This window comes from Myotis nattereri (assembly GCF_964212035.1).
Source record: "Myotis nattereri genome assembly, chromosome: 9".
NCBI lineage: Eukaryota > Metazoa > Chordata > Mammalia > Chiroptera > Vespertilionidae > Myotis > Myotis nattereri.
Window position 1 is genome coordinate 81,941,557 of NC_138084.1, and position 27,974 is coordinate 81,969,530.

A 27,974-nucleotide genomic window follows, 5' to 3' on the forward strand; every position below is an offset into this window, starting at 1 on the left:
GGACATGTGTATCTGGTGCAATATCTAGGTCGTGTTTTACATCTTACAAATGCTTCCTGTTTATTATCTCAAGGGAGTCCATGATAATCCTGCATTATTCCTCATGGCAACCCATTTTGCAGATGGGAACGCTGAGACTTGGATTAAATCACTTGTCCAGGGACCCTTAGCTGATGAAGATGGACCAGGAACCAGGTCTTCTGCCTCTCTACTCCTCGTCCTTGTCATCGACCAATGACATGGCTCATGGTGGGCCCGCTAGCCGTGTGGGTGCCCTGTGCCTGCTGCAGGGGTGTGCTCTTGCCAGAGGAATACACTTTCTCCTCAGAACTGACGGAGCCCTCCTGGTGCCCCTGGGGCGATGAGAAGTAGGCTCAAACCTGCAACCTAAGCCCTAGGATGAGAGTGGGAGACCACACTGAGCTCACCCCAGTTCTCCCCTCCTCTTCCTCTCTCCTTTCCTTCGGGGCCACACTTACGAGGGCTGAGCCATCAGCCACCAGGGCTGCAGGTGGGTCTGGCAGCCTGAGCTTTGGAGTAACTGTCCAGAAGTCCTTGTGGGCTGGCGGCAGGATGGCAAGAAGCAGATGTTGTCTCACCCGCGTCTCTTCCGACCCTGAAGCTCGGGGACTGAAGGAAGGGACTGCACCCACCTGGCCAGCTGCGGGGAGCACCCTGGTTGTGCTCAGGGAGCTAATTGACTGGGGCTAGATTAGGGTCCCATCTAGGACTGACTGTGTATTTGCCTGGAGATGGACTAGCTTTGTTTCTTATGGGGGTGGAGGGTGGGAGTGGGAAATGGAAAGAAATCCAACCCCTGAAATCCTAGCTAGTTTTAGGGGCATTCTGGGTGCCACCTTCTCCCCGAAGTGATGCCAATATTTGTTGTTTTTTTAAAAATTTTACATATATATATATATTGATTTCAGAGAGCAAGGGAAGGGGAGAGAGAGATAGAAACATCAATGGTGAGAGAGAATCATTGATTGGCTGCCTCCTGCACACCTCCCACTGGGGATCGAGACCACAACCCAGCACGTGCCCTTGACTGGAATCGAACCCAGGACCCTTCAGTCCGCAGGCTGATGCTCTATCCACTGAGCCACACAGGCCAGGGCTCATGCCAGTATTTGGCTCTGTAAACTCAGAGAGCACAACATTTCACCATTAGATCGTTTTTCTTAAGATTCTTCAGCTTTACTCTTTCTCTTTGAAAATGCAAACACCCCTGAAAGCCTAAAGCCACTATACATTCCCGTCTGTAAATTCCCTTGGTTGCTACGGAGATGAGCAGACCATCTAGCGCCAGCGAAGGCCACACAGGCCCAGGGAGGGGCAGGGCGGGGGGGGGGGGGGGCGGCTGGCGTCTTTGCGAAGGGAGCTCGCTGCTTCCCTCTTTTACAGAAGAGGAAGCCCAGGGCTGGAGAAGTGACTTGCACAAGCTCTCAAGTTACAGTGCTCTCGCCACCGCCTCGGAGAAGCACCTGCGATTTCTCCACCAGTCCCTGCCCCCAGATGGGGTGTAAACGCCCTCCCCCAGCCCAGCGAGCTTTGAAATGGGCCCAGAGCCCTGTGGCCGGCGGCCTTCCTGGCCTCCGAGATCACTGCCACACAGGCACCTGTCAGGGCTGTGCCAGATGCTGGAGGGCAGAGGCGACCCAGACTTCTCCCCAGCGCCTGGCACCCATTCTGAGGTCAGGTGACAGCACGCGCCCCAGCAGACCCAGAGGACTCCAGGCCACCCGAGGCCAGTCAAATCCTATGTTATTAAAAAGCTGACATGGCCCAACTGGTGGGGCTGAGTGTTGAGCGTGGACCTATGGACTAAGAAATCATGGTTCCATTCCCAGTCAGGGCACATGCTGGGTTATGGTATTGATCCCCAGTGGGGCTGTGCAGGAGGCAGCCGATCGATTTCCTCCCATCACTGGTATTTCTCTCTCTCTCCCTCTCTGAAATCAATTAAAAAAAAAACCAAAAAACTAAAACTTTACAAAAGCTGACAGGACTGTCATACCCGGGGGAAGGGAACCTGCTCTGAGCTGGGACAAGTCACTGCTGCCAGGGGCCCCTCTGCCTCACACGATGAGGTAAGGAGCGTGAAGCGAGAGGCGTCTCCAGGCCCAAAATGCCACATCAGCCCACATTCATTGGGTGACTACTCCCCTTTCAGAATACCTCTTACAATGCAAACGTGCCATTTCCCCTGCTGCCTGGAATTCCCTTCCTGGACTTCTTTCTTTGTTTAATCCTCACCTGAGAATATTTTCCCACTGATTTTAGAGAGCATGGAAGGGAGAGAGAAAGACAGAGAGAAATATCGATGAGAGAGAAACACATCGTCTGGTTGCCTCCTGCATGCGCCCTGACCAGGGCCGGGGCTGGGGAGGAGCCTTTGACTGGAATCGAACCCAGGACCCTTCGGTCTGATGCTCCATCCACTGAGCCAAGCTGGTGGGGCCTGGACTTATTTCTTAGAATCCAGCTCAGCAGTCATCTCCTCTGCCAGAGGCAGTTAATGCCCCCCATCCCCAGGACTTTCCTAAGCCTCTGTCTCCTCTGAAGGACCATTATCTGGGCCCCTGGAGGGGAGCTGCTGGAGTCTATATGGTCCCTGCACCCCTTGTTCAGCACCACCCCAATACCATGTGTTCATCAGCACTGCCTTCGGTCTAGACCAGTGGCTCCCAGCCTTCTTCTGGCCATGCCCCACCTAAGCGCCTCTAAAATCCTGATGCCCCGTGACATACAATTCTCATTATTCAAAAAGTGAGCTATTCACGTGCAGGAAGCCTAAAAGGCCATTAACTTGGTCTAAACAAGCTTCCAAAAAAACGGCATCCATAAAAGAGAAAAATAAAAGAACAAAAGGACAGTTGAAGTACTGAGGAAGAAATTACTAAGAAATTATTGAAAAAAAAAATGAAGTGATATGAAAAAATAGAAAATGAAGTTTCAAAACATAATAGAGAACTGAAATGCATAAATATGTCAAAACATATATTTATATACTGTATATGAGGCCCCTAGAACCATAAGAAATGAAAAAATTCACTGTTAATAACTCATTTTCGAATTGCCCCCTTAACTATCAAATTGTGCCCCTGTGGGGCGTGTGCCCCACGCTGGGACCCGCTGGGCTACCTGAAGGGTGGCGACCACACAGCCCTGCCCCAGGAGCCCATGCGCTCCCCAGTGACACCTGTTCGTGCACACTGGCCGCGCGTGCTTGCATGTGGAGGCATGCCCCGCTGTGGTGGTGGGTGGCTCCTCCATCACGACAGGCCCGGGGTGTGTCCTGCATGGGAGCGGGTGGGGCTCTGAGGACCAGGAAGCTCCAGGGCTGGCCGTGACTGGGTGCCACACAAGCCGCGCAGGTTGGGGTGGACGCGGCTGCTCTGGCCCCTTTCGTCCTCCTTCCTTGACCCAAGGGACCGCAAGCCGCGCAGAGGTCTGGTCTGCAGCGCCAGGTGCGGAAGGAAGGAGCCACGGAGCGCTTGACGGGGCCTCTGTCGGGAGGTAGGCTGCGGACTTGGAGAAGAGGCCAGAGGGAGGACCGCCTCGGCACGGCGGGGCGCCCAGGGAGGCTCGACCCGATTCTGGTTCTGACTCTCGCTTCCCAATCGGGCTCACCTGCGCGAGTCCTTGCACCCTTCCATGCCGCGGCTCCTCCGGCCGTAAAATGGGCAAAACAACCAGCCCTCCCCGGAGGTGGTCGGTGAGGCCCCTGGGTGGCCTGGTGCTTGCAGCCTGCGGAGGCAGTCCTAGCAGCCGGGCCGCCCGGGGGGACGACCGGAGGGCGGGGCCGGGGCGCGCGGGGAGCCGTCCCCGCCCCGAGCCTGCTCTCCGGGCGCCGGTCCCTCCGCCGTCCGCCCGCCCCCAGGACCGAGGACCTGGGTCGCCTGGCCTCGCCCTCTCCCGTGCCCGCCGCCAGGGCACGATGTCAGGCGGGCGGGCAGGACGCCGGGGACCCGGCGCCAGTGGGAGACGCTGGCGGACGGCGGGACCCCGGACCGCTGGGCGCGCGGGGCGTGGCCGAGCGGGGCGTGGCCTGGGCGTGGCGGGCGGGGCTGCGCAAGCGTCGTTGGAGTTCGGGCCGGAGGACGACGCTGCTCCGCCGAGCGGTGGGTGGGCTTCCGGGCCGGCTCTGTTCCCGGTCCGAAGCCGCGGGAACTGGGAGGCTATTGGGACCCAGTTTGGGGGAGGAGCGCTGGTCTGGGGAGCTCAGCCCTTGCACTTCCCCTGCCGAGTCCCCTCCTTTTCTCGCTGCCCCGACCCGGGGTGATCTTGGGAGCATTGCCCTTCCCCGCTTCTGCGAGTCCCCGCTTGAGTCCTGGCCCTGGGTCTGATTGGATCACCCCGAGCTAGTTTCCCAGCTTTCCTCGGCTTTCCAGGGCCTCTCTCAGCCCCCCTCCCCCACCCGGGTCACCACTGGTTGGCCCCACTGGCGGTGGGCCTGGCGCAGCCAGTGCCCCTAAGTGTGCCCTGCCGGTGAGGAGCCATGTCTCTGGAAATCAGATGCCAAAGAGCAGCTGGCTCCGCGTCAGGGAGCCTAGAGGAACCAGGAGCGACTTTCCGGGAGACAGGACCTGTGGGCAGGGTCTTAAAAGATTGGGGAGGATGCTGACGGGGGAAAGAGGTCATTCCAATCTGGAGAAAGTGTATGAACACAGGAAGGTGCCAGCAAGAATTCAATGAACCTGGCAAGTGAGGTGCGGGTTGGGGCAAACTCAAAAACAGTTGGTGTGGGCCAGGCGTTTGTGCTCTATTTATAACCTAGGGTTTCAGGGAGCTGATTGGTGTCTGGGATGAGGGGTTGGAATGATATGAGACTGAAGAGAGGCCAGTAATGGGGAGGGGTCCCCGGAAGTCTGCAGAAGGTCTGCATTCGCACAGGGACAGTAGGGATAATGCAATCAGAACAGGCTGGCAAAGCCTGTTTCCACTGTAAAGGAGGGAGGGGGGATTTGCAGACAAAGAAGTCAGATTTCTAGTGTAAATCGTGAATGGGAAGGTTTGCAGTGAAGTCACTGAAAGGGGAGGGGAATGAGGAGTTTTGTTTTCCATGTGTGAAGTTTCAAGTATTGGCAGGATACTTGGAGATGTCAAGTAGGAAGTTCATTAACTTATTTTTTTAATTAAATCTTTATTGTTCAGATTATTACATTGGTTCCTCTTTTTTCCCCACCATAACTCCCCTCCACCCAGTTCCCGCCCCACCCTCCGCCCTCACTCCCCACCCACTGTCCTCATCCATAGGTGCACCATTATTGTCCAATCTCTTCCCACACCCCCCACACCCCTTTCCTCCCAAGAATAGTCAGTCCATTCCCTTTCTATGTCCCTGATTCTATTATAATCACTGGTTTATTCTGTTCATCAGATTATTTATTCACTTGATTTTTAGATTCATTTGTTGATAGATGCATATTTGTTGTTCATAATTTGTATCTTTACCTTTTTCTTCTTCTTCCTCTTCTTAAAGGATACCTTTCAGCATTTCATATAATCCTGGTTTGGTGGTGATGAACTCCTTTAGCTTTTTCTTATCTGTGAAGCTCTTTATCTGACCTTCACTTCTGAATGATAGCTTTGCTGGATAAAGTAATCTTGGCTGTAGGTTCTTGGTATTCATCACTTTGAATATTTCTTGCCACTGACTTCTGGCCTGAAAAGTTCCTGTTGAGAAATCAGCTGACAGTCGTATGGGTGCTCCCTTGTAGGTCACTGATTGTTTTTCTCTTGCTGCTTTTAAGATTCTCTCTTTGTCTTTTGCTCTTGGCATTTTAATTTTGATGTGTCTTGGTGTGGACCTCTTTGGATTCCTTTTGTTTGGGGTTCTCTGAGCTTCCTGGACTTGGAAGTCTATTTCTTTCACCAGGTAGGGGAAGTTTTCTGTCATTATTTCTTCAAATAGGTTTTCAATATCTTGCTCTCTCTCTTCTTCTGGCACCCCTATAATTCGGATGTTGGTACGCTTGAAGCTGTCCCAGAGGCTCCTTACACTATCTTCGTATTTTCGGATTCTTTTTTCATTTTGCTTTTCCGGTTGGGTGTTTTTTGCTTCTTCGTATTTCAAATATTTGACTTGATTCTTGCGATCCTCTAGTCTGCTGTTGGGAGTCTGTATAATATTCTTTATTTCAGTCAGTGTATGCTTAATTTCTAGTTGGTCCTTTATCACAACATTGAGGGTCTCATTAGTTTTCTTGAGGATCTCACTACATTTATCGGGGGTTTCACCAGTCTTTTCGAGGGCCTTACTAAATTTATCAGCGGCTTCTAGACAGTTCTTTAAAGACCTTAAAAGTGTGGTTTTGAACTCTATATCCAGCAGTTTGCTGACCTCCATTTCTGTCATTTGTGTCCTGTTTCTTTGTCTTGGCATTTTTTATGCTTCGCTGTGTCAATAGAGTGACTTTCTGTGCTAAGTGTCCCAATTACCTGAGGTAGACACTCTTGGTGCACCCCCTTGTGGGCTTTGTGCACAGTCTTGTTGTAGTTAAGCCTTGATTGTTGTAGTTATCGCTGGGAGGAATTGACCTCCAGGCCAATTGGCTGTGAGAATCAGCTGTGTCTGCAGTGGGAGAACTTCTGTGCTGGAGATACCCTTATGGGGAAAGACTTGCTTCAATGGGGCTTTGGTGCTCACTGAGTCTGCCCCCTGAGTGTGTCCTTTATGGTTCCACGGAGCTGCAAACTGGATGGTCCCACTCTGACCTCTGGGTTTCCTGGCTCCTGGATCTCTAGGGAGGTGCTAATCTAGCCTTTGCCTGAGGCTATCCAGCAAAAGCCTCCCTGCAGGGCTTGGGCGGGACAGGTCCCACAGGATCAACAGGGCGGGGCTAGCAGTTATGGCTGCTCTCAGTCTTGCCCTGAGAGGCTCTGCTTCTCAGTGTCCCAGTAATCACTGCAAGCCCCTCAGGGAGAAAGCTGCCCTCGGGTTCTGACCGATGCCAGACAGTCCCGCTTCTCCCGTATGAGTATGGGTCCCTAGAGACTCACCTGGAACTGGAGCTCAGAGCCTGAGACTTCCTCCCGATTGAAAACGACAACCGTGCCCTCAGCCGCCAGCCCACTCTGCATGCACCTCCGCACCTTAGTATTTTACTTCCATACTGCGCCGCCTCTGAATCTCGGTATGCTTTTCTTTTTCCTTCTAGTTGTAGAATTTCCACTCAGCCAGCCTTCCTGTGGTTCTGGATGATGTCCGTTCCGTCTTTTAGTTGTATTTTTGAAGTGGTTGTTCGAGACAGCAAACTCCGGTGTTTACCTATGCCGCCATCTTGGTTTCTCCAACTTATTTTTTTTTAATATATTTTATTGATTTTTTACAGAGAGGAAGGGAGTGGGATAGAGAGTTAGAAACATCGATGAGAGAGAAACATCGATCAGCTGCCTCCTGCACACCTCCTGCTGGGGATGTGCCCGAAACCAAGGTACATGCCCTTGACCGGAATCGAACCTGGGACCTTTCAGTCCACAGGCTGAGCTCTATCCACTGAGCCAAACTGGTTAGGGCTCATTAACTTATTTTTTATTTGTTTAAATCTTTATTGTTGAGAGTATTACAGATGTCCCCCTTTTACCTCCCCATTACCCCCCTCTACTCTGTTCTTTCCCCATCCCAGTCCTTCACCATCCTATTGCCTGTGTCCACAGCTAATGCATATATGCATATAAGACCTTTGGTTAATCTCTTCCCATCCCCGCCCATCCCCCTTCTCTTTGAGATTAATCAGTCTGTTCCATGCCTCTTGATTCTACTTTATTCATCTGTTTATTTTGCTCATTAGATTTCTTGTTCATTTATTTTTATTTTTTGATTCAGTTATTGGTAGATATGTATTCATTACCATTTTATTGTTTATATTTTTCTTCTTCTTTTCTTTTTCTTAAAGAATACCCTCCAACGTTTCATATAATATTGGTTTGGTGGTGATGAACTCCTTTAGCTTTTTTTTTGTCTGTGAAGATCTTTATTGGACCTTCAATTCTAAATGATAACTTTGCTAGGTAGAGTAATCGTGGTGGTAGGTCATTGCTATTCATCACTTTGAATATTTCTTGCCATTCCCTTCTGGCCTGCAAAGTTTCTGTTGAGAAATCAGCTGACAGTCATATGGGTACTCTCTTGTAGGTAACTAACTACTTTTCTCTTGCTGCTTTTAAGATTCTCTCTTTGTCTTTAGCCCTTGACATTTTAATTATGATGTGTCTTGGTGTGGGCCTCTTTGGGTCCTCTTGTTTAGGATTCGTTGTGCTTTCTGAACTTTAAGTCTATTTCTTTCACCAGGTAGGGGACGTTTTCTGTCATTATTTCTTCAAATAGGTTTTCAACATCTTGCTCTCTCTCTTCTCCTTCTGGCACCCCCATAATGCGAATGTTGGTACGCTTGAAGCTGTCTTCTGGAATTGGTAGAGTGGCCTTGTGTAGTAGGTGTCCTGTAGGGCGCAGTGGCTCAGCCTCCTCAGTCACCTGAGCTGGGCACTCTAGGTGTGTTCCTGTGTGAGCTGTGTTCACAGTCTTGTAGTTGAGCCTTGATTGCTGTTGGCAAGTGTCCCTGAGGGGAATTGGCCCCCAGACTAATTGATTGTGAGGACCAACTGAGTCTACAATGGAAGAGCTTTTGTGCAGGAGACACCCCTGTGGAGCAGGACTTGCTTCAGTTGGGCTTTGGTGCTCACTGAGTCTGCCTATTGAGTGTGTCACTGTGGATGTGTAGAGTTGAAATCTGCTATGGTCTGAAGCTGTCCACCAGGTACACTGGCTCTGGGACCTCCTGGGAGGTGCAAAGTCAGCCACTTCCTGGGGCTACCCAGTAGGAGCTGCAGAGAGATCTGCAGATGACTGCTACTTGTATTGGGCTTGTGAGGCCCAGCTATGAAGCAAGGCAGGCTGGTGCCAGTGCTGGGTCTTTGGTCTTTTATTGATAGGTTTGGGGCATGCTGACTACAGCTGCTGCTTGTTTAAGAGATTTTAGCAATGTCTGAAGCCTGAGCTAGGACAGGCCATTCATATGGAAAAGCAGCTCCAAACTGCGTGGGTGGGGCTAAAAATTGGATGGGGTGAGGTCTCAGGGAGTCACTAGGATGGAGCAAACAGTGTACACCCGGCTGATGGAGACTCAAATATGGCTTCTAGTCAGCTCTACAACTGGGGAGGTCCCAGCATAGGAACAGTGACCCCTGTGAGCACCCCTGTCTTGGAGAAAGCTGCTTCTGAGTTCCTGCCCCATTGCCAGACAGTCCAGTTCCTCCCCTTATGTCTCTGGATTCCCCTAAAGCCGCTGCCGGGCTCTGGAGCTCAGAGGAAGTAGCACATGTAAGTTAATATTTGGGTCCTTTAATAGGAGCACCTGGGACTCCAGCAACCTCCGTGTTACTCAGCCATAATCCCTGCTGGTTTTTACAGCCTGAAGTTATGGGGACTTCTCTTCCCAGCTCTGGAACTCTGGGCTGGGGGTATGGTGTGGGGCTCGGGCCCCCTGCTTCTCACAGGATGCCTTGGAGCTATCCCTCCCGATTAAAAAAACGCCATACATGGGTGCCAGACCAGCTCATTCTGTACCTCCACCCCTTCTATCAGTCTCAAAGCACTTTCTTCTTCTCTAATTGTAGGACTTCCATTCAGCCAGGTTTCAGGCAGTTCTAAATCATGGTTGTTCTGTATTTTAGTTGTAAATTTAAAAAAAATTTTAGTTTATTTCAGAGAGGAAGGGAGAGGAAGCTAGAAACATCAATGATGAGAGAGAATCATTGATTATCTGCCTTCTGCACATCCCCCACTGGGGACTGAGCCCACAACCCAACCCAGGCATGAGCCCTTGACCAGCATTGAACTTGGGACCCTTCAGTTGGCAGGTTGACAATATCCATTGAGCCAAACTGGCTAGGGCTAATTGTAATTTTGATGTGATTGTGGGAGATGGTGAGTACCAGCATTTACCTATGCTGCCATCTTGGTTCCCCTTATTTATTTATTATTTAGGCCAGCCTCAAAGGCAGCATACATAAATGTCACAGAGAAGATAAAGTCATAAACTGTGAAAACTCAGCTAAAAGGACCTGATACCTGGGGGGAGGGAATGCAGAGAAGAGTAGAAAATTATTACTGAAAAAGGTTGGCTTAGAAAAAACACTGGAAATGAACACAGGACTCATCTGAGCTTGCTGGCAGTCAAGCCAAAAAAAGGACCCCTACATTGGCCATTCACTAGGGTGAAACTCAGGAGAAAGACCTTCCTGAAGCCCCAGGGGAGAGGCAATAGGATGTAGGAGATAAAACGGATCACTCAGGTGGGGGATGTGGAAGAGGGAGGAGTTCTGAAGGCCAGGCCAGGGCTGTGGCAATGCTGACTTTTCAGGAAAGGCTCATGCTTTCCTGAGGAGAAGGACTTCCTTGGCTGCACAAGGAGGCGGGAGAGGGAAGGGCAAGCGCGGTCCATTCACACCATTCTTTTTACAGGGGAACAGGATAGAAGGTGGTGTGCCAACCCCTGCTTGGACTGTCTCTTCTACCATGAGGTGGAGTCGCCATCTGCCCTGGGCCTTTTGGGGGCCTGGCCTGGCAAGAGCACCCCAGCCAGCAGGTAAGTGGGCAGCAGGGGTTTCTGTTTCTGCCTCTTGCTTCCTTTTGAGTCCAGATGGTGCCTCCAAGAGGGCAGGGATTCAGACGCCAGGGGTGCCAGTCCCAGCTCTGGGGTTCACTAGCTGTTGGCCTTGGGCAAGTCACCTCATCTCTCTCAGCTTCCTTTTTCTCATCCTGAAATAGGGGAGTCAGCCTAGGTGAGGGTTCCTGTAGCTAAATAAGTCCAGGAACACTTGTCTGATTTCATTTTGTATTCAACAAATATATATATTTTAGTCCTCACCAATAATATTTTTCCATTGATTTCTATAGAGAGTATAAGGGAGGGAAGGTAGAGAGAGAGAGAGAGAGAGAGAGAGAGAGAGAGAGAGAGAGAGAAAGAGAAACATTGACATGAGAGAGACACATCGATTGGTTGCCTCTTGCACGCACCCAACTGAGGCTGGGGAACCTGCAACCCGAGGTATGCGCCTTTGACCAGGAATCTAACCCACGACCATCTGATGTGCAGGCCGACACTCTAACCACCGGCTAGGGCCAACAAATATTTTTTGAGTGCCTGCTGTGTGCCAAGTATATAATTGTGCTACGTTCTAAGTATATAATTGTGTAAAAAAAAGATGTGATCCTGCTCTTGTGGTGGGGTGGTGGTGGAAATGAATGTTAATCCAGTGGTCACAGGGTAGAATATAAAATTGCATCATAGCTGCTACAGAGGGGTGGTACATGATGTGTAAGAGCAAATAAGGGGGGTTTGAGATAGACATGGGTCTGTGTCTTGGTGGGGAAATATGGGTGGGATCTGGATGCTATTTCTTCCTTCTCTCTTCTCTCTGCAGATGAAAATATCCCCTGGATAATCCACAGGAATTGGGCCCTTAAAGGCGGGTGTTCCCTTGGCCCCCCTAGGTGAGGCCTTGGTGTCATACCTTAGAACAGTGATTCTCAACCTGTGGGTCGCGACCCCTTTGGGGGTCGAACGACCCTTTCACAGGGGTCGCCTAAGACCATTGGAAAACACATATATAATTACATATTGTTTTTGTGATTAATCACTATGCTTTAATTATGTTCCATTTGTAACAATGAAAATACATCCTGCATATCAGATATTTACATTACGATTCATAACAGTAGCAACATTACAGTTATGAAGTAGCAACGAAAATAATTTTATGGTTGGGGGTCACCACAACGTGAGGAACTGTATTAAAGGGTCGCGGCATCAGGAAGGTTGAGAACCACTGCCTTAGAATATACCTGGGCATAGCCGAGGAGCCTGGGAAGGGTCAGGACTTGGAGAGAGCACCAGGCTTAAGAGGAAGTTGCCTTGTATTATTTACAGCACAAGTCACGGTGGTCAGCCAGTGGGTGGATCTGTGGGAGGTGGGTGGAGTCTGGCAGGGACCAGGCTGAATTCCTGAGTTCCAGACAGGCAGCTGTGGGGGGCTGGAGGGCGAGGGGTGAGACCTCCGTCTCTGGGAGGGGTGAGAGTCAGAGTCTTAACTTGGGTGTCCAGGTCTGGGCCTGGGTCTCAGGAAGCCAGAAGTTCCTCATTCCAAACAGGCCTGGGCTCCACGCTTGTGCAGGGACTGAGCTCAGCAGCCAAGCCCCAGCTCATCCCTTCTCCTTGCTCCCAGGGCCTTTACCCATCACTATGGAAGCTCAGTGGGCAGTGTTCCCCCGTCAGGGAGGCATGGACCGGTGTTACGGAGCATCTCTGCTGCTGGTAAAGAGATTGGTTCCTTGGCCAGCCTGAGGGGAGGGGCTGGCGGGGATCCCGGGTGGGGGTGGGGGGAGGGGTCTGGGGGAGAAGCAGGCAGGGAGAGAGGCATGGAGGACCCACTGGCATCACCCATCAGTGGCCACCGCCCTCACCCATCACCCATCTGTCCGTGCATCCCTTCCTACAGCGCTCCTGCAATGCACACATGTGCAAAGCCCTGGGAAGGAGGTGCCATCCCTGCCTTTAACACACTGGGTCTAGCAGTTGGAAAAAGATTTCCCTTTAATCTCATTGTGCAGCCAGTGAACCCAGGCTCAGCATCCCTCATCCCCTGGCTCCCCACTTTCTGCCCCAGGGTTCCACCTTTCTAGACTGTCTTTTGAGGGATGCATGGCACCATCTGAGCGCCAGCACCTCCTGTGCTGTCTGACTCTGCAGCCTGACCCTCCCCCCACTCCACCTGCCCGTTTCCCAGCCCATTCCCTCTGCCTTCCCATCCAGAGGCCATCCAGCAGCACCGCCGGAACCTGGCTGAGTGGTTCAGCCGGCTGCCCCGGGAAGAGCGCCAGTTCGGCCCGACCTTCGCACTAGACACGGTGCATGTGGACCCCGTGGTCCGTGAGAGTGCCCCCGATGAGCTGCTTCGCCCGCCTTCGGAGCTTCGTTCCCCTTCGCAGCCACCCCCGGCCACGCGCCCCCCCCTGGCCCTGTCTCAGCTCTTTGACCCGGACGCCTGTGGGTGCCAGGTGCAGACGGTGGTCCTGTATGGCACCGTGGGCACCGGCAAGAGCACACTGGTGCGCAAGATGGTGCTGGACTGGTGCTACGGGCGGCTGCCAGCCTTTGAGCTGCTCATTCCCTTCTCCTGTGAGGACCTGTCGTCCCTGGGCCTGGCCCCGGCCTCCTTGTGCCAGCTGGTGGCCCGGCGCTACACGGCCCTGAAGGAGGTTCTGCCCCTGATGGCCGCAGCGGGCTCTCGCCTGCTGTTTGTGCTCCATGGCTTGGAGCGGCTCAACCTGGACTTCCGGCTGGCAGGCACGGGGCTCTGCAGTGACCCCCAGGAGCCAGCGGCGCCGGCTGCCATCCTCGTCAACCTGCTGCGCAAATACATGCTGCCCGAGGTGGGTGCCCCCCTGCCCGCCTCTCTGTCCCTGATTTGCCACCTACGAGTTTTTGTGTCTTCGGCCTGCATGGTTAAAATATGTATTTTTATTGATTTCATAGAGGGAGAGAGAGAGAGAAACATCAGTGATGGGAGACTCATTGATCTGCTGTTTCCTGCACACCCTACACCGGGGCCAAGCCCACAACCTGGGCCTGTGCCCTGACCGGAATCCAGCCGTGACCTCCTGGTTCATAGGTCGATCCACAACCCCTGAGCCACACCAGCCAGGCTAGGCTTGCATATTGATTGGGGGGAGAGGCCCTGGGCGAGTTCACATCCTGGCCCCACCACTTCCCAGCTGTGTGTCTTTGAACAAGTCACCAACTTGCCACACTTCTTTCTGTTTTTTCTTCTTGAGTTGTGCCGATGGACGCTGTGCGCACAGTGCGCGGGCTCCTAGCAGGTGCAGGGTCATGGTTAGTTATCCTCATTACAGTCGTCATTCCCACCCTGGGACACTCGGTCCTCAGGCGCTCCCGGGGTATAAGGGCTCTCTGACCCCCGCCTCTGCTCTTCCAGGCCAGCATCCTGGTGACCACCCGGCCCTCCGCCGTGGGCCGCATCCCCAGCAAGTACGTGGGCCGCTACGGCGAGATCTGCGGCTTCTCCGACACCAACCTGCAGAAGCTCTACTTCCAGCTGCGCCTCCACCAGCCGGACTGCGGGCCCGGCGCCGGGGGTGCGGGCGTCCCGGCCACGGCGGCGCAGCGGGACAGCCTAGTGGAGATGCTGTCCCGGAACCTGGAGGGCCACCACCAGATCACGGCCGCCTGCTTCCTGCCCTCCTACTGCTGGCTGGTGTGCGCCACCCTGCACTTCCTGCACGCGCCCACCCCGGCCGGCCAGACCCTCACCGGCATCTACACCAGCTTCCTGCGCCTCAACTTCGGCGGGGAGGTGCTGGCCAGCGGCGACCCCGCGCAGCTGTCGCTGATGGCCTACGCCGCCCGGACCATGGGCAAGCTGGCCTACGAGGGGGTGTCCTCCCGCCAGACCCGCTTCTCCGAGGAGGACGTGCGCGGCTGCCTGGAGGCGGGCGTCCGCACGGAGGAGGAGTTCCAGCTGCTGCACATCTTCCGCGGGGACGCCCTGCGCTTCTTCCTGGCCCCGTGCGTGGAGCCGGGGCACCCGGGCACCTTCGTGTTCACCGTGCCGGCCATGCAGGAGTACCTGGCCGCCCTCTACATTGTGCTGGGCTTGCGCAAGACCACGCTGCAGCGGGTGGGCAAGGACGTGGCCGAGCTGGCGGGCCGCGTCGGGGAGGACGTCAGCCTGGTCCTGGGCATCGTGGCCAAGCTGCTGCCGCTGCGGATCCTGCCCGTGCTCTTTAACCTGCTGAAGGTAACACCAGCGCGGCCCCCAGCGGCCTCCTGCTTCCCTCCCGGAAGGAAAGGGCTGCTCCTGCAGAGCCCGGAGCCCTTCCTTCGGCTCTGGTTTCAGATTTGGGCAATGTGGCTTTATTTTACTTTATATTTTACTTTATATTTTATTTTATTTTATTGCTTTGAGAGAGGAAGGGAAAGGGAGAGAGAAGCATTGATAGGCTGCCTCCTGCTCGCCCCACCCTGGGGATCTAGCCCGCATTCTGAGCATGTGCCCTGACAGGGAATCAGTGCCCACCACTGAGCTGTCCCAGCCAGGTCAGTGTGGCTTTGGTGGGACTGGGGCGTTAAGAAGGGCGGAGAGAAGCCACAGGCTGGGAGGGGAATTTGAGGATGCAGGGACTTTATTTATTTATTTATTTTTAAAATATTGTTAAAAGTATTACATATGTCCCCCTTTCCCTCCCATTGCTCCCCTCCAGTTCACCCCTGCCCCCCCTCCAGACCTTCACCAGCCCATTGTCTGTGTCCATGGTCCTTGGTTGATTACCTCCCACCCACCCAGCCTCCCCCGCCTTCCCTCCGAGATTCCGCACTCTGTTCCCTGCTCCCATGTCTCTGGGTCCCCTCCGTCCATCAGTTTATTTTGCTCCTTAGATTCCACATGTGAGTGAGATCATGTGACACTTGTCTTTCTCTGACTGACTTATGTCACTCAGCATGATACTCTCCAGGCCCCTCCATGCTGTCTCACAGGGTAAGAGATCCTTCTCTTTTACTGCTGCACAGTATTCCATGGTGTAAATGTACCCCAGCGTTTTATCCACTCGTCTGCTGATGGGCCCTTGGGCTGTTTCCAGGTTTTAGCTATTGTGAATTGTGCTGAGGGTGCAGGGACTTTAATAACAACCATACAGTTCTAAGATGGTTTTCTTCCACACCTCTGCTCCTAGCCCCTATTTCTGGAAGGTTATTAAATTTGGTGGCATATAATCTTTCATAATAGTCTAGCATGATCCTTTGTATATCTGTGATGTCTGTGGTGACTTCTCTCATTTCTGATTTTGTTTATATGGATCTTTTCGCTTTTTTCCTTAGTGCAGTGGTTCTCAACCTGTGGGTCGCGAACCCTTTGGCCGTCGACGACCCTTTCACAGGGGTCGCCTAAGACCATCCTGCATATCAGATATTTACATTGCGATTTATAACAGTAGCAACATTACAGTTATGAAGTGGCAACGAAAATAATTTTATGGTTGGGTCACAACATGAGGAACTGTATTTCAAGGGCCAGAGGTTGAGAACCACTGCCTTAGTGAATCTAGCCAGGGGTTTGTCAATTTTATTAATCTTAAAAAAAAAAAAAAACCAGCTCTTCATTTTATTAATTTTTTTGTATAGTCTTTCTGTTCTCTATTTCATTCCATTCTACTCTAATTTTTTTTTTTTTTATTGCTTAAAGTATTACAAATGTCTCCTTTTTTTCCCCCCGCTCATGACACTCCCCTGGCCTCCCCTACCCCCCAGTGTCTTATGTCCATTGGTTATGCTTATATGCATGCATACAAGTCCTTTGGTTGATCTCTTACCCACCCCCCTCGTGCCCTCCCACCCTCCCCGGCCTTCCCGCTGTAGTTTGACATTCTGTTCGAGGCAGCTCTGCCTCTGTATCTATTTTTGTTCATAAGTTTATAATGGTCTTTATTATCCAGAAATGAGTGACATAATGTGGTATTTTTCCTTCATTGACTGGCTTATTTCACTTAGCATAATGCTCTGCAGTTCCATCCATGCTGTTGCAAATGGTAAGAGTTCCTTCTTTTTTATAGCAGCGTAGTATTCCATCGTGTAGATGTACCACAGTTTTCTAATCCACTCATCTACAGATGGGCACTTAGGCTGTTTCCAGATCTTAGCTATGGTGAATTGTGCTGCTATGAACATAGGGGTGCATATATCCTTTCTGATTGGTGTTTCTGGTTTCTTGGGATATATTCCTAGAAGTGGGATCACGGAGTCAAATGGGAGTTCCATTTGTAGTTTTTTGAGGAAACTCCATACTGTCTTCCATAGTGGCTGCACCAGTCTGCATTCCCACCAGCAGTGAAGGAGGGTTCCTTTTTCTCCACATCCTCTCCAGCACTTGTCGTTTGTTGATTTGTTGATGATAGCCAGTCTGACAGGTGTGAGATGGTACCTCATTGTTGTTTTGATTTGCATCTCTCGGATGATTAGTGACCTTGAGCATGTTTTCATATGTCTTTTGGCTTTCTGAATGTCCTCTTTTGAAAGGTGTCTATTTAGATCCTTTGCCCATGTTTTGATTGGATTGTTTATCTTCCTTTTGTTAAGTTGTATGAGTTCCCTATAAATTTTGGAGATTAGGCCCGTATCAGATATGACATTGGCAAATATGTTTTCCCACACAGTGGGTTTTCTTGTTGTTTTGTTGATGGTTTCTTTTGCGGTGCAGAAGCTTTTTATTGTGATGTAGTCCCATTTGTTTATTTTCTCTTTAGTTTCTAATGCGCTAGGAGCTGTATCGGTGAAGAAATTGCTTCGGCATATGTCTGAGATTTTGTTGCCTTTGGATTTTTCTAGTATTTGTATGGTTTCCCGTCGTATATTTAAGTCCTTTATCCATTTTGAGTTTATTTTTGTGTATGGTGTAAGTTGGTGGTCTAGTTTCATTTTCTTGCATGTATCTGTCCAATTTTCCCAACACCATTTATTGAAGAGACTATCTTGACTCCATTGTATGTTCTTGCCTCCTTTGTCAAATATTAATTGAGCGTATTGGATGGGGCTGATTTCTGGGCTCTCTATTCTATTCCATTGATCTATATGTCTGTTCTTGTGCCAGTACCAGGCAGTTTTGAGAACAGTGGCTTTGTAATACAGCTTGATATCTGGTATTGAGATCCCACCTACTTTGTTCTTTCTCAGGATCGCTGCAGCTATTCGGGGTCGTTTTTTATTCCAGATGAATTTTTGGAGAGTACGTTCTAGGTCTGTGAAATATGCCATTGGTATTTTAATGGGAAGTGCGTTGAATTTATAGAGTGCTTTGGGCAGTATGGACATTTTAATGATGTTGATTCTACCAATCCAAGAACATGGTATGTTTTTCCATCTCTTTATGTCTTCCTCTATCTCTTTTTTCAACGTCCTGTAGTTTTCTGAGAAGAGGTCTTTTACCTCTTTAGTTAAGTTTATTCCTAGGGAGCTTAATTTTTTTGGTGCGATGGTAAATGGGATTTCGTTTTTAGTCTCTCTTTCTGCACATTCACTATTGGTGTCTACTCTAGTTTTTATTATTTCCTTTTTTCTGCTGACTTTGGGTTGCTTTTGTTCTTCTTTTTATAGTTCTTTAAGATGTGAAGTTAGGTTATTTACTTGGGATTTCTCTTATTTCTTGAATAGGCTTGTAATGATTTGAACTTCCCTCTTATTACTGCTTTTGCTGCATCCCAGAAGTTTTGGTTTTTTCCCCATATATTTTATTGACTTTTCACAGAGAGGAAGGGAGAGGGATAGAGAGCCAGAAACATCGATAAGAGAGAAACATCGATCAGCTGCCTCCTGCACGCCCCCTACTGGGGATGCACCCACAACCAAGGCACATGCCCCTGACCAGAATTGAACCTGGGATCCTTCAGTCTGCAGGCCGATGCTATCCACTGAGTTAAACCAGTCAGGGCTCCCAGAAGTTTTTTAAAAAATATATTTAAATATATGTTCTTTGTTTCAGGTAGAGTAACTCCCTTGAGTTTTTCCTGCAATGAAGGTTTTTCTGGTGATAAAATCCCTCAGCTTCTCTATGTCTGGGGTCGCGTTTATTTCTCCTTCATATTTAAAGGATTATTTTGCTGGATATATTATTCATGGCTGGTAATTTCTCTTTCAGACATTTTAATATTTGGTTCCACTCTCTTCTGACTTCTGCTGAGAAGTCAGATGAAGTTCTGATGGGTTTTCCTTTGTAGGTCCCTTCCTTCTTTTTCCTGGCTGTTTTAAGAAGTTTTTCATTGTCACTGATTTTTGACAGTTTTAATATAAAGTGCCTTGGAGAGGGCTTCTTTGGATTGAGGTAACCAGGGTTTTGTTTGCTTCTTGGATTCAAGGATTCAGTTCTTGCCATAGGTTGGGAAGTTCTCACCCACTGTTTGTTTGAATAGACTCTCCATTCCCCTCTTCCTCTTCCAGAATTATTCTAATATTGCTTTTTCTTTTCTTTTTTTTAATTTGTTTGTTTGTTTTTTGTTTTTCTTTTTTGTTTTTTTTTTCAGTTTTAATTAAATCTTTATTGTTCAGATTATTACAGTTGTTCCTCTTTTTCCCCCCATAACTCCCCTCCTCCCAGTTCCCGCCCCACCCTCCGCCCTCACTCCCCACCCACTGTCCTCATCCATAGGTGCACGATTTTTGTCCAGTCTCTTCCCACATCTCCCACACCACTTTCCCCCCAAGAATAGTCAGTCCATTCCCTTTCTATGTCCCTGATTCTATTATGATCACCAGTTCATTCTGTTCATCAGATTATTCACTTGATTTTCAGATTCACTTGTTGATAGATGTGTATTTGTTGTTCATAATTTGTGTCTTTACCTTTTTCTTCTTCTTCCTCTTCTTAAAGGATACCTTTCAGCATTTCATATAATCCTGGTTTGGTGGTGATGAACTCCTTTAGCTTTTCCTTATCTGTGAAGCTCTTTATCTGACCTTCACTTCTGAATGATAGCTTTGCTGGATAAAGTAATCTTGGTTGTAGGTTCTTGGTATTCATCCCTTTGAATATTTCTTGCCACTGACTTCTGGCCTGCATAGTTTCTGATGAGAAATCAGCTGACAGTCGTATGGGTACTCCCTTGTAGATAACTGAGTTTCTTTCTTTTGCTGCTTTTAAGATTCTCTCTTTGTCTTTTGCTCTTGGCATTTTAATTATGATGTATCTTGGTGTGGTCCTCTTTGGATTCCTTTTGTTTGGGGTTCTCTGCGCTTCTTGGATCTGTAAGTCTATTTCTTTCACCAGGTGGGGGAAGTTTTCTATCATTATTTCTTCAAATAGGTTTTCAATATCTTGCTCTCTCTCATCTTCTGGCACCCCTATAATTCTGATGTTGGTACGCTTGAAGCTGTCCCAGAGGCTCCTTACACTATCTTCGTATTTTCGGATTCTTTTTTCATTTTGCTTTTCCGGTTGGGTGTTTTTTGCTTCTTCGCATTTCAAATCTTTGACTTGATTCTTGAGCTCCTCTGGTCTGCTGTTGGGAGTCTGTATAGTATTCTTTATTTCAGTCAGTGTATGCTTAATTTCTAGTTGGTTCTTTATCACAACATCGAGGGTCTCATTAGATTTCTCGAGGATCTCATTAAGTTTATGGGCGGCTTCTATACAGTTCTTGAGAGACCTTAAAAGTGTGGTTCTGAACTCTATATCTTCCATTGACAATTTTGTCCTGTTTCTTTGTCTCCGCATTTTGTTATGCTTTCTTGGTGCACCCCCTAGTGGTCCTTGTGCGCAGTCTTGTAGTTAAGCCTTGATTGTTGTAGCTAATACCAGGGAGGGTTTGACCTCCAGGCCAAGTGGCTGTGAGAATCAGCTGTGTCTGCAGTGAGAGAACTTCTGTCCTCTAGGGAGGTGCTAATCTAGCCTTTGCCTGAGGCTATCTGGCAAAAGCCTCTGTGCAGGGCTTGGAGGGGCGGGCGGGTCGCACGGGATCAACAGGGTGGGCCGGAGAGAGCAGTTATGGCAGCTCTCAGTCCTGTCCCCAGGGGCTCTGCCTCTCTGAGTCCCAGCAACCACTGCAAACCTCGGAGAGAAAGCTGCACTTGCTCCGACTGAAGCCAGACAGTCTCGCTTCTCCCGTTAGAGTCTGGGTCCCTAGAGACTCGCCTGGATCTGGAGCTCAGAGTCTGCAACTCCCTCCCGATTGAAAACGCCAACCGCACCCTCCGCCGCCAGCCCGCTCTGCGCACTCCGCACCTCAGAATTTGACTTCAGCACTGCGCCTCCTCTGAGTGTCCGTATGCGTTTCTCTTTCCTCCTAGTTGTAGGACTTCCACTCAGCCAGCGTTCCTGTGGTTCTGGGTGATGTCCCTTCCGTCTTTTAGTTTCACTTTTGAAGTGGTTGTTCGAGGCAGCAAACTCCGGCATTAACCTATGCCGCCAGCTTGGTTCTCTGAACGCGGGATATATTTGAATGTAATATTGCTTTTTCTGATGGAGTCAGAGAGTTCTCATAGAGCTCTTTCACTTTTCTTTTTAGTATTTTTTTTATTGATTTCGGAAAGGAAAGGAGAGGGAGAGAGAGATGGAAACATCAATGAGTGAGTCATTGATTGGCTGCCTCCTGCACGCCCCACACTGGGGATCGAGCCCGCAACCCAGGAATGTGCCCTTGACCAGAATCGAACCCGGGACCTTTCAGTCCTCAGGCCAACGCTCTACCCATTGAGCCATTTTTCTTTATGGTAAGGTCTGTCTTCTTTCCTCTGCATCATTTCTAGATTCCTATCTTTGATATCACTAATTCTTTCCTCCATCTGGTTGGCTCTGTTTTCTGTGTTTAGTAGTTTACTTTTAAAATATGTATATATTTTCTGCCAAAACCGGTTTGGCTCAGTGGATGGAGCATCGGCCTGCGGACTGAGGGGTCCCGGGTTCGGTTCCGGTCAAGGGCATGTACCTGGGTTGCGGGCACATCCCCAGTGGGAGATGTGCAGGAGGCGGCTGATCGATGTTTCTCTCCCATCGACGTTTCTAACTCTCTATCTCTCTCCCTTCCTCTCAATAAAAATCAATAAAATATATTAAAAAAAATAAAATATGTATATAATTTTATTGATTTCAGAGAGGAAGGGAGAGGGATAGAGACCCCCACTGTGGATCAAGCCTGTAATCTGGGCATGTGCCCTTGGCTGGAATCAAACCTGGATGCTTCAGTCTGCAAGCTGACGCTATCCTCTGAGCCAAACCTGCTAGGGCAAGTAGTTTACGTTTAATCTCCTTAATTGCATGCTTCATTTCCAGGATTTCTGATTATTTTTTTCTAAAATTTTTTTTTATTGATTTTAGAAAGAGAGAAATGAGAGGGAGAGAGAGAGATAGAAACATCAATGATGAGAGAGAATCACTGATTGACTGTCTCTTTCACACCCCCTACTGGGGATTGAGCCGGCAACCTGGGCATGTATCCTGACCGAGTATAGAACCATGACCTCCTGACTCATGGTTTGACGCTCAACCACTGAACCACAGAACCACATTGATCCTTTTTTAAAGTTTCAATCTCTTTGGTAAAGTACTTGTTTTGTTCATTGATTTGTTTTCTGAGTGCATTGAATTGCCTGTCTAATCTGTGTCATTTATGTCACATTCCATGTGTTCCAGCTTTCTGGGGATTTTTCCTTTCCTGTCTGATCATCCTCGTTACCGTGGTGATGGTTATTTGCTGTTCTCCTTTGCCTCTGCTGGTACCTTTTCTTTCTTTCTTTTTTTTTTAAATATATTTTATTGATATTTTTACAGAGAGGAAGGGAGAGAGATAGAAGGGAGAGTGATAGCCAGAAACACATCCATGAGAGAGAAACACCGATCAGCTGCCTCCTGCACACCTCCCACTGGGGATGTGCCTGCAACCCTTGACCAGAATCGAACCTGGGACCTTTTAGTCCGCAGGCCGACGCTCTAGCCACTGAGCCAAACCGGTTTCGGCTCTACTGGTACCTTTATATCTGTCTTATTAATATCCAATAGCCCCTTTCTCTGCAGAGGTCTTTCTATTATTTTCCAGTAGATGGCGCTGGATCACAATATTTTTTACCTCTGTGATCTCCCAGTCTTGAACTCCATGGCTTCCAAAGACAGTGCAGCGGTGCTGCTTGGAGGTGGGGTTTGTTTTGCCCCCACTGTAATGGTGACCCCTGACCTCCGTAGGGTCCCATTCTAAGCACCCCCCTGGGGATCAGTCACAGAGGGAAACAGCGGCTCTACTGTAGCAGCTCTTGGTCTGCAGATAATATGCTCCCGGACCCAACTCCAAGGTCCAAGTGGCAGCGGGGCTCTGTGGTTCCGTTTCTTTGTCTGAAACACCACCACCTGGCCCGACTGTGGGGAGTCGCAGGGCAGAAACCTGTGCTCTGTGAGGCGTCTGCTGGCTCCGTCACTCGCTCCACTGGCCCTGCCCGGCTGCCCCCTCCTCCCAGCAGAAGGAAATGCCTGCGACTGCCCACTTCCTCTCTTTTCCAGGCTGAGCAGCGAGCTCCCAGCTGCAGGGGCTGTGTCTGCGGCTCCATCTGCATTTTCCTCCCTTCTCATCTCCCTGTTCATTCCTGGTTGCCCACCTTTATTATTATTTTTTTAAATATATTTTTGTTGATTTCAGAGAGGAAGGAGAGGGAGAGAGAGAGACACACACATCAATGATGAGAGAAAACCATTGATTGGCTGCCTCCTGTACGCCCCACACTGGGGATCGAGCCCACTACCTGGGTGTGTGCCCTGACCAGGAATCCAACTGTGACCTCCTGGTTCATAGGTCCACGCTCAACCACTGAGCTGTGCTGGCCGGGCCTGGTTGCCCACCTTTAGGAGTTCATGGCGAGGGTCTCTCAGGCTGCGTCTGCGTTGAGCAGGGGCTTTTGTTGAATTATAGTTGGTTAACTTGTTGAGGTTTCAGGGGGAGAGGCCAAGGGGATCGCTCATGCCACCATTCCTCCGACTCACTTCATCCTTATCTCTGCAATGGGGATGATAGAATCTGTCTCATTGCCTGATGGGAGGGCAAAACGCATTCATCCGCATAGTGAGGATGCTATTTAATTTTTAAACATAAAAACAGGCTCAGCCGCCCGCCCCTTCTCACACCATCTCCTCGGACGGGCGGTAACGGCTGGGGCTGCCCACCCTTCGAGGATGTGCTTGCCTCACCGACTGCAGTGGGAGACTGGTCCCCTGGAGGGCCCAGCACCCCTCCACTGTAGAGTCAGGGTTCTTAGCCCCACGCTCAGAGGTAGGTCTGCCTAGCAGGGGGCACTTCCATCTGCTTCTTCACGACCCGAGGGGAACATTTCCTTATCCCAACACCAGATTAGGGTCAGTACAAGAGCACTACCCTCCATGGCCGGAGCCTCGCCTGGAAAAAGTGAAAAAAATAAACCCATACTTTAGAGGAGGTGCCATAGCACCCCTGGTGGCACCCCGAGCAAGGGCCTCCTGTCCTTTCGGAACAATTGCAGGGACGAGCGGTGGGGCTGCAGACATCCCCAACATTCCTCTCTTCAGTGAATATTTGCGTGCCTGCTGTGTGCCAGGCGATGTGCTAGATTCTAAGAAAAACCAGTTAATAGAACCCCAGGTTTCTGCGTTTTCTCATCGTGCGGTCTGAACACAGACCTGTCAGCATCACCATGGAATGAGCACGCACGGTCAGGGCCTGCACAGCACAGTGCCGGGCGCTGAGTGTCCGGGGCCTGGCCTCGGGTAAGGAAGCCTCTGTGCAGGGGGGCAGTCGCTCTGGTCCCTGAGGGTCCCCAGAGAGAGAATCGGCGGAGCTCCTCTGAAGAGGAGAGAGCTTTGGAGGCGGAGAAACCTCAGCATTGGAGAGGGAAGCAGCGTGGGTGAGGGTGCGAGGCCTATGATGAGGTTGGCAGGGACCTGTGATGCCGGCTGACGTAGGAGGGACGTGACATCAGTCGTCATTGCTCTGAGGATGATGTTGAAGATGGGGATGTAGTTATACTACCAGCGGCTCCACACTAACTGCACGCTACCTGCGGCTTCCTTCCCACCACCTCCTGGGCTGGACATGCATGGGGCTGGGAAGAAGAATGTGTGTCTGGGGGGCATGAGAACGCGGGCTGAGGGAGGACTCCGGGCAGATCACATGGGGCCCCGTTATGAACAGTTTCCTATTCTGTGCAGGCAGTGGGAGCCCCGGGAGGCGTCGCAGCCAGGCAGTCATGTGACCAGACAGACCACGCTGCGAGTGCAGGAGGGACGCCTGGCTGGGGCAGGCGGGGAGCCGGCACCCAGAGGCCGCAGCCCCTGCCCTCTTCCTCTCCCAGGTGGTCCCACGCGTGTTTGGGCGAGTGGTGGGGAAGAACCGCGAGGCGGTGGCCCAGGCCATGGTGCTGGAGATGTTCCGAGAGGAGGATTACAACAACGATGACGTCCTGGACCAGATGGGCGCCAGCATCCTGGGCATGGAGGGCCCCCGGCGCCACCCCGACGAGGCCCCCGAGGACGAGGTCTTCGAGCTCTTCCCCATGTTCATGGGGGGGCTGCTCTCTGCCCAGAACCGGGCCATGCTGGCCCAGCTGGGCTGCCCCATCAAGAACCTGGACGCCCTTGAGAACGCCCAGGCCATCAAGAAGAAGCTGGGCAAGCTGGGCCGGCGGGCGCTGCCCCCCTCGGAGCTCCTGGACCACCTCTTCTTCCACTACGAGTTCCAGAACCAGCGTTTCTCTGCCGAGGTGCTCAGCTCCCTGCGCCGGCTCGACCTGGCGGGCGTGCGCATGACACCCCTCAAGTGCACGGTGGTGGCAGCTGTCCTGGGCAGCGGCAGGCATGCCCTGGACGAGGTGAACTTGGCCTCTTGCCAGCTGGACCCCGCTGGGCTGCGCACGCTCATGCCCGTCCTCTTGCGCGCCCGGAAGCTGGGGTGAGGACCTTGTGCTCGGGCATGAAGAGGAGAGGCTGGCGGGGCAGAGGTGGGAGGAGGAGGTGCCAGGGAGACCGGGGGCACTGAGGAAGGGCCACGGGCCGGATGGGGGTGTGGGTGTGGGTGTGGGTGGAGGGGATGAGCAGTAGGAGGGAGGACAGGTGTGGACTGCAGAGGCAGGATAGGGAGACAGGCCAGTGGATGGCCAGCCTTGGCTCAACTTCTCTGGTTTCTCCCTCCCATCGGGCCACCCTCTGCTCCAGCTTGCAGCTCAACAGCCTGGGCCCGGAGGCCTGCAGGGACCTCCGAGAGCTGCTGCTGCACGACCAGTGCCAAGTCACCACCCTGCGGTGAGCGCCTGGGCGGGGGGGCTGCGGGAGGACCGGCCATGCTGGCGGCCAGCTGAGGTCAGGGGTGTGCTCCACCTCAACACGCCTGGCACAGGCCCACTCCAGGTCCAGGACAAGCAGGAGGGCGGATGGGGTGAGATGCCACCAGCAACAGGTGCTAAGAGAGCCTCTCATGGGACTAAAGTCAGCCTGGGAAAGGGGTTGGAATGGAGCCCAGGCCAGTGGCTTGGTGACAGAGCCACTGATCCCGGGATGTGTGTTGCCTCACAAGGATGACCTCACGCTGGGCACTCTGTCGATGCTCCCAGAGTTGACTGACTTACTAGGAGCCAGACTTCTGGGCTTCCGATTTCTGGTTGAAGTGAGGGGAGGCGAATGAGGAAAGAGAAAGGAGGGGGGCAAGAAGGATGGGGCAGCGGGCTCTGGGCTCCAGGGAGGAGGTGAGGGAAGAGGGGAAAGGGAGTCAGCAAGGGGAGTGGAAAGGGGGTGCGGAGAGAAGCCAGCTCCTGCCCTCTCCCTCCTCTGCAGGTACCACCCCTGCTAGTCTCCACCCTCCCTCCTGGGCCTGCAGTTCTGTGTCCAGGCTGGCCTCCACCCCAGGTTGCACCCTTTGGGCCCAAGCACGGGGTCTCTCCCACAGGCCCTTGTAACCTTGGGGTGCTTGTGGCTGCAGGCTGTCCAACAACCCGCTGACGGCTGCAGGGGTGGCCTCGCTGGTGGAGGGCCTGGCGGGAAACACCTCCCTGACACACCTGTCCCTGCTGCACACGGGCCTCGGGGACGAGGGCCTGGAGCTGCTGGCTGCCCAGCTGCAGCACAACCAGCGGCTACAGGAGCTGAACGTGGCCTACAATGGCGCCGGTGACACCGCGGCCCTGGCTGTGGCCAAGGCGGCCTGGGAGCACCCCTCCCTGCAGCTGCTGCAGTGAGTCTTGTCCCTGCCCAGCCCCCAGCCCGAGCTGCTTCTCCTCCAATGTTCCTGCCCCGAGTGAGGGGCCTGGCCTCTCTGCCTGGCTCAGGGTGATGTCAACCGACCTGGAGCCAACCCTTCCCTGCTCTCCTTCCCCCATTTGTCCTGGGCTCCTGGTGGCCCCTTCCTAGTCCCTGGTCCCACTAAATTCTACAGGCATCCCTGCCTCCCGTGGGCCACCACACTCCAGCTCGGGCTCGTTGAAGACACACCCGTCGCATTACACAGCCGGTGGCTGAGCTGTGAGGCCCCCCCCACCCCTGCCCTGTCCGCTCCCACCCTCTGCCCCTCCCTCTCAGAGCCCTGCTGATGGCACCGCCTCTGCTCTCTCCCGCCAGCCTCTACTTCAACGAGCTCAGCTCCGAGGGCCGCCAGTTGCTGCGGGACTTGGGGGACGCGGCGGAGGGCCGTGCCCGGGTGGTGGTGTCGCTGACAGAGGGCACGGCGGTGTCGCGGTACTGGTCGGTGATCCTCAGTGAAGTCCAGCGGAACCTCCACAACTGGGATCGGGCCCGGGTCCGGCGCCATCTCCAACTCTTGCTGCGGGACCTGGAAGATAATCGAGGCGCCACCCTGAACCCGTGGCGCAAGGCCCAGCTGCTGCACGTGGAGGGCGAGGTCACGGCGCTCCTGGAGCGGCTGGGGGGCCCTGGCCGCTGAGACGGGCTGCAGGCGCCTGGCCGGCTGCCCGCTCCCCGAGCCCCTGCCCGCCGTGGCCCCCTGCCTGGCCCTGCTGCTCGGTGAAGACTCCTGCGCGGCTGGAGGCAAGGCCTGGCACAGCCGTCCCGCGCCCTCCGGGAGCTTGTCCAGCCCGTCCGCCCACGTTGGAGTGTCCAGGGCCACGAGGCACGCCTCCTCGCCAAGGGGCGGAAGGACGAGGACGTGGCATTTCCGTGGCTGAATTGCCCTGTGGCACCACCGCTTACCTGGCCCCTCTCTCCTCCCGAGGAGCCTCTGCCACCAGGGGGCGCACTTCTGCCGTCTGCCCTGCCAGGGGTGCTGTCCAGATGTGCTGGGGGGCTCCACCCTTGCCTTCGTGCCTTGTGAGGACGCCCAGGGTCCCCGCAGCCCCTTCCTCTCCCGTGGGTGCTGCGCCACAGCCCTGCGCTCCTCTCCCCACAGGGGCCCTGCGCTCAGGGTCCCAGCGGCGGCCGCCCTGCTATTAAACGCTCCCACCGCGCAGGGC

General features: G+C 52.2%; 1 protein-coding gene across 1 annotated transcript; it reads left to right on the plus strand.

Moving 5' to 3' along the window:
• Window positions 1-4,068: 4,068 nt before the first annotated feature.
• Window positions 4,069-27,973, plus strand: NLRX1 (NLR family member X1). The gene is made up of 10 exons (XM_081098581.1): window positions 4,069-4,124; window positions 10,469-10,592; window positions 11,431-11,500; window positions 12,232-12,320; window positions 12,819-13,438; window positions 14,002-14,823; window positions 24,873-25,468; window positions 25,732-25,818; window positions 26,492-26,743; window positions 27,127-27,973. Exons 2-10 carry the CDS (start codon window positions 10,523-10,525, stop codon window positions 27,446-27,448), a joined length of 2,928 nt encoding a protein of 975 aa, XP_080954707.1. The 5' UTR covers window positions 4,069-4,124; window positions 10,469-10,522; the 3' UTR covers window positions 27,449-27,973.
• Window position 27,974: the final 1 nt, after the last annotated feature.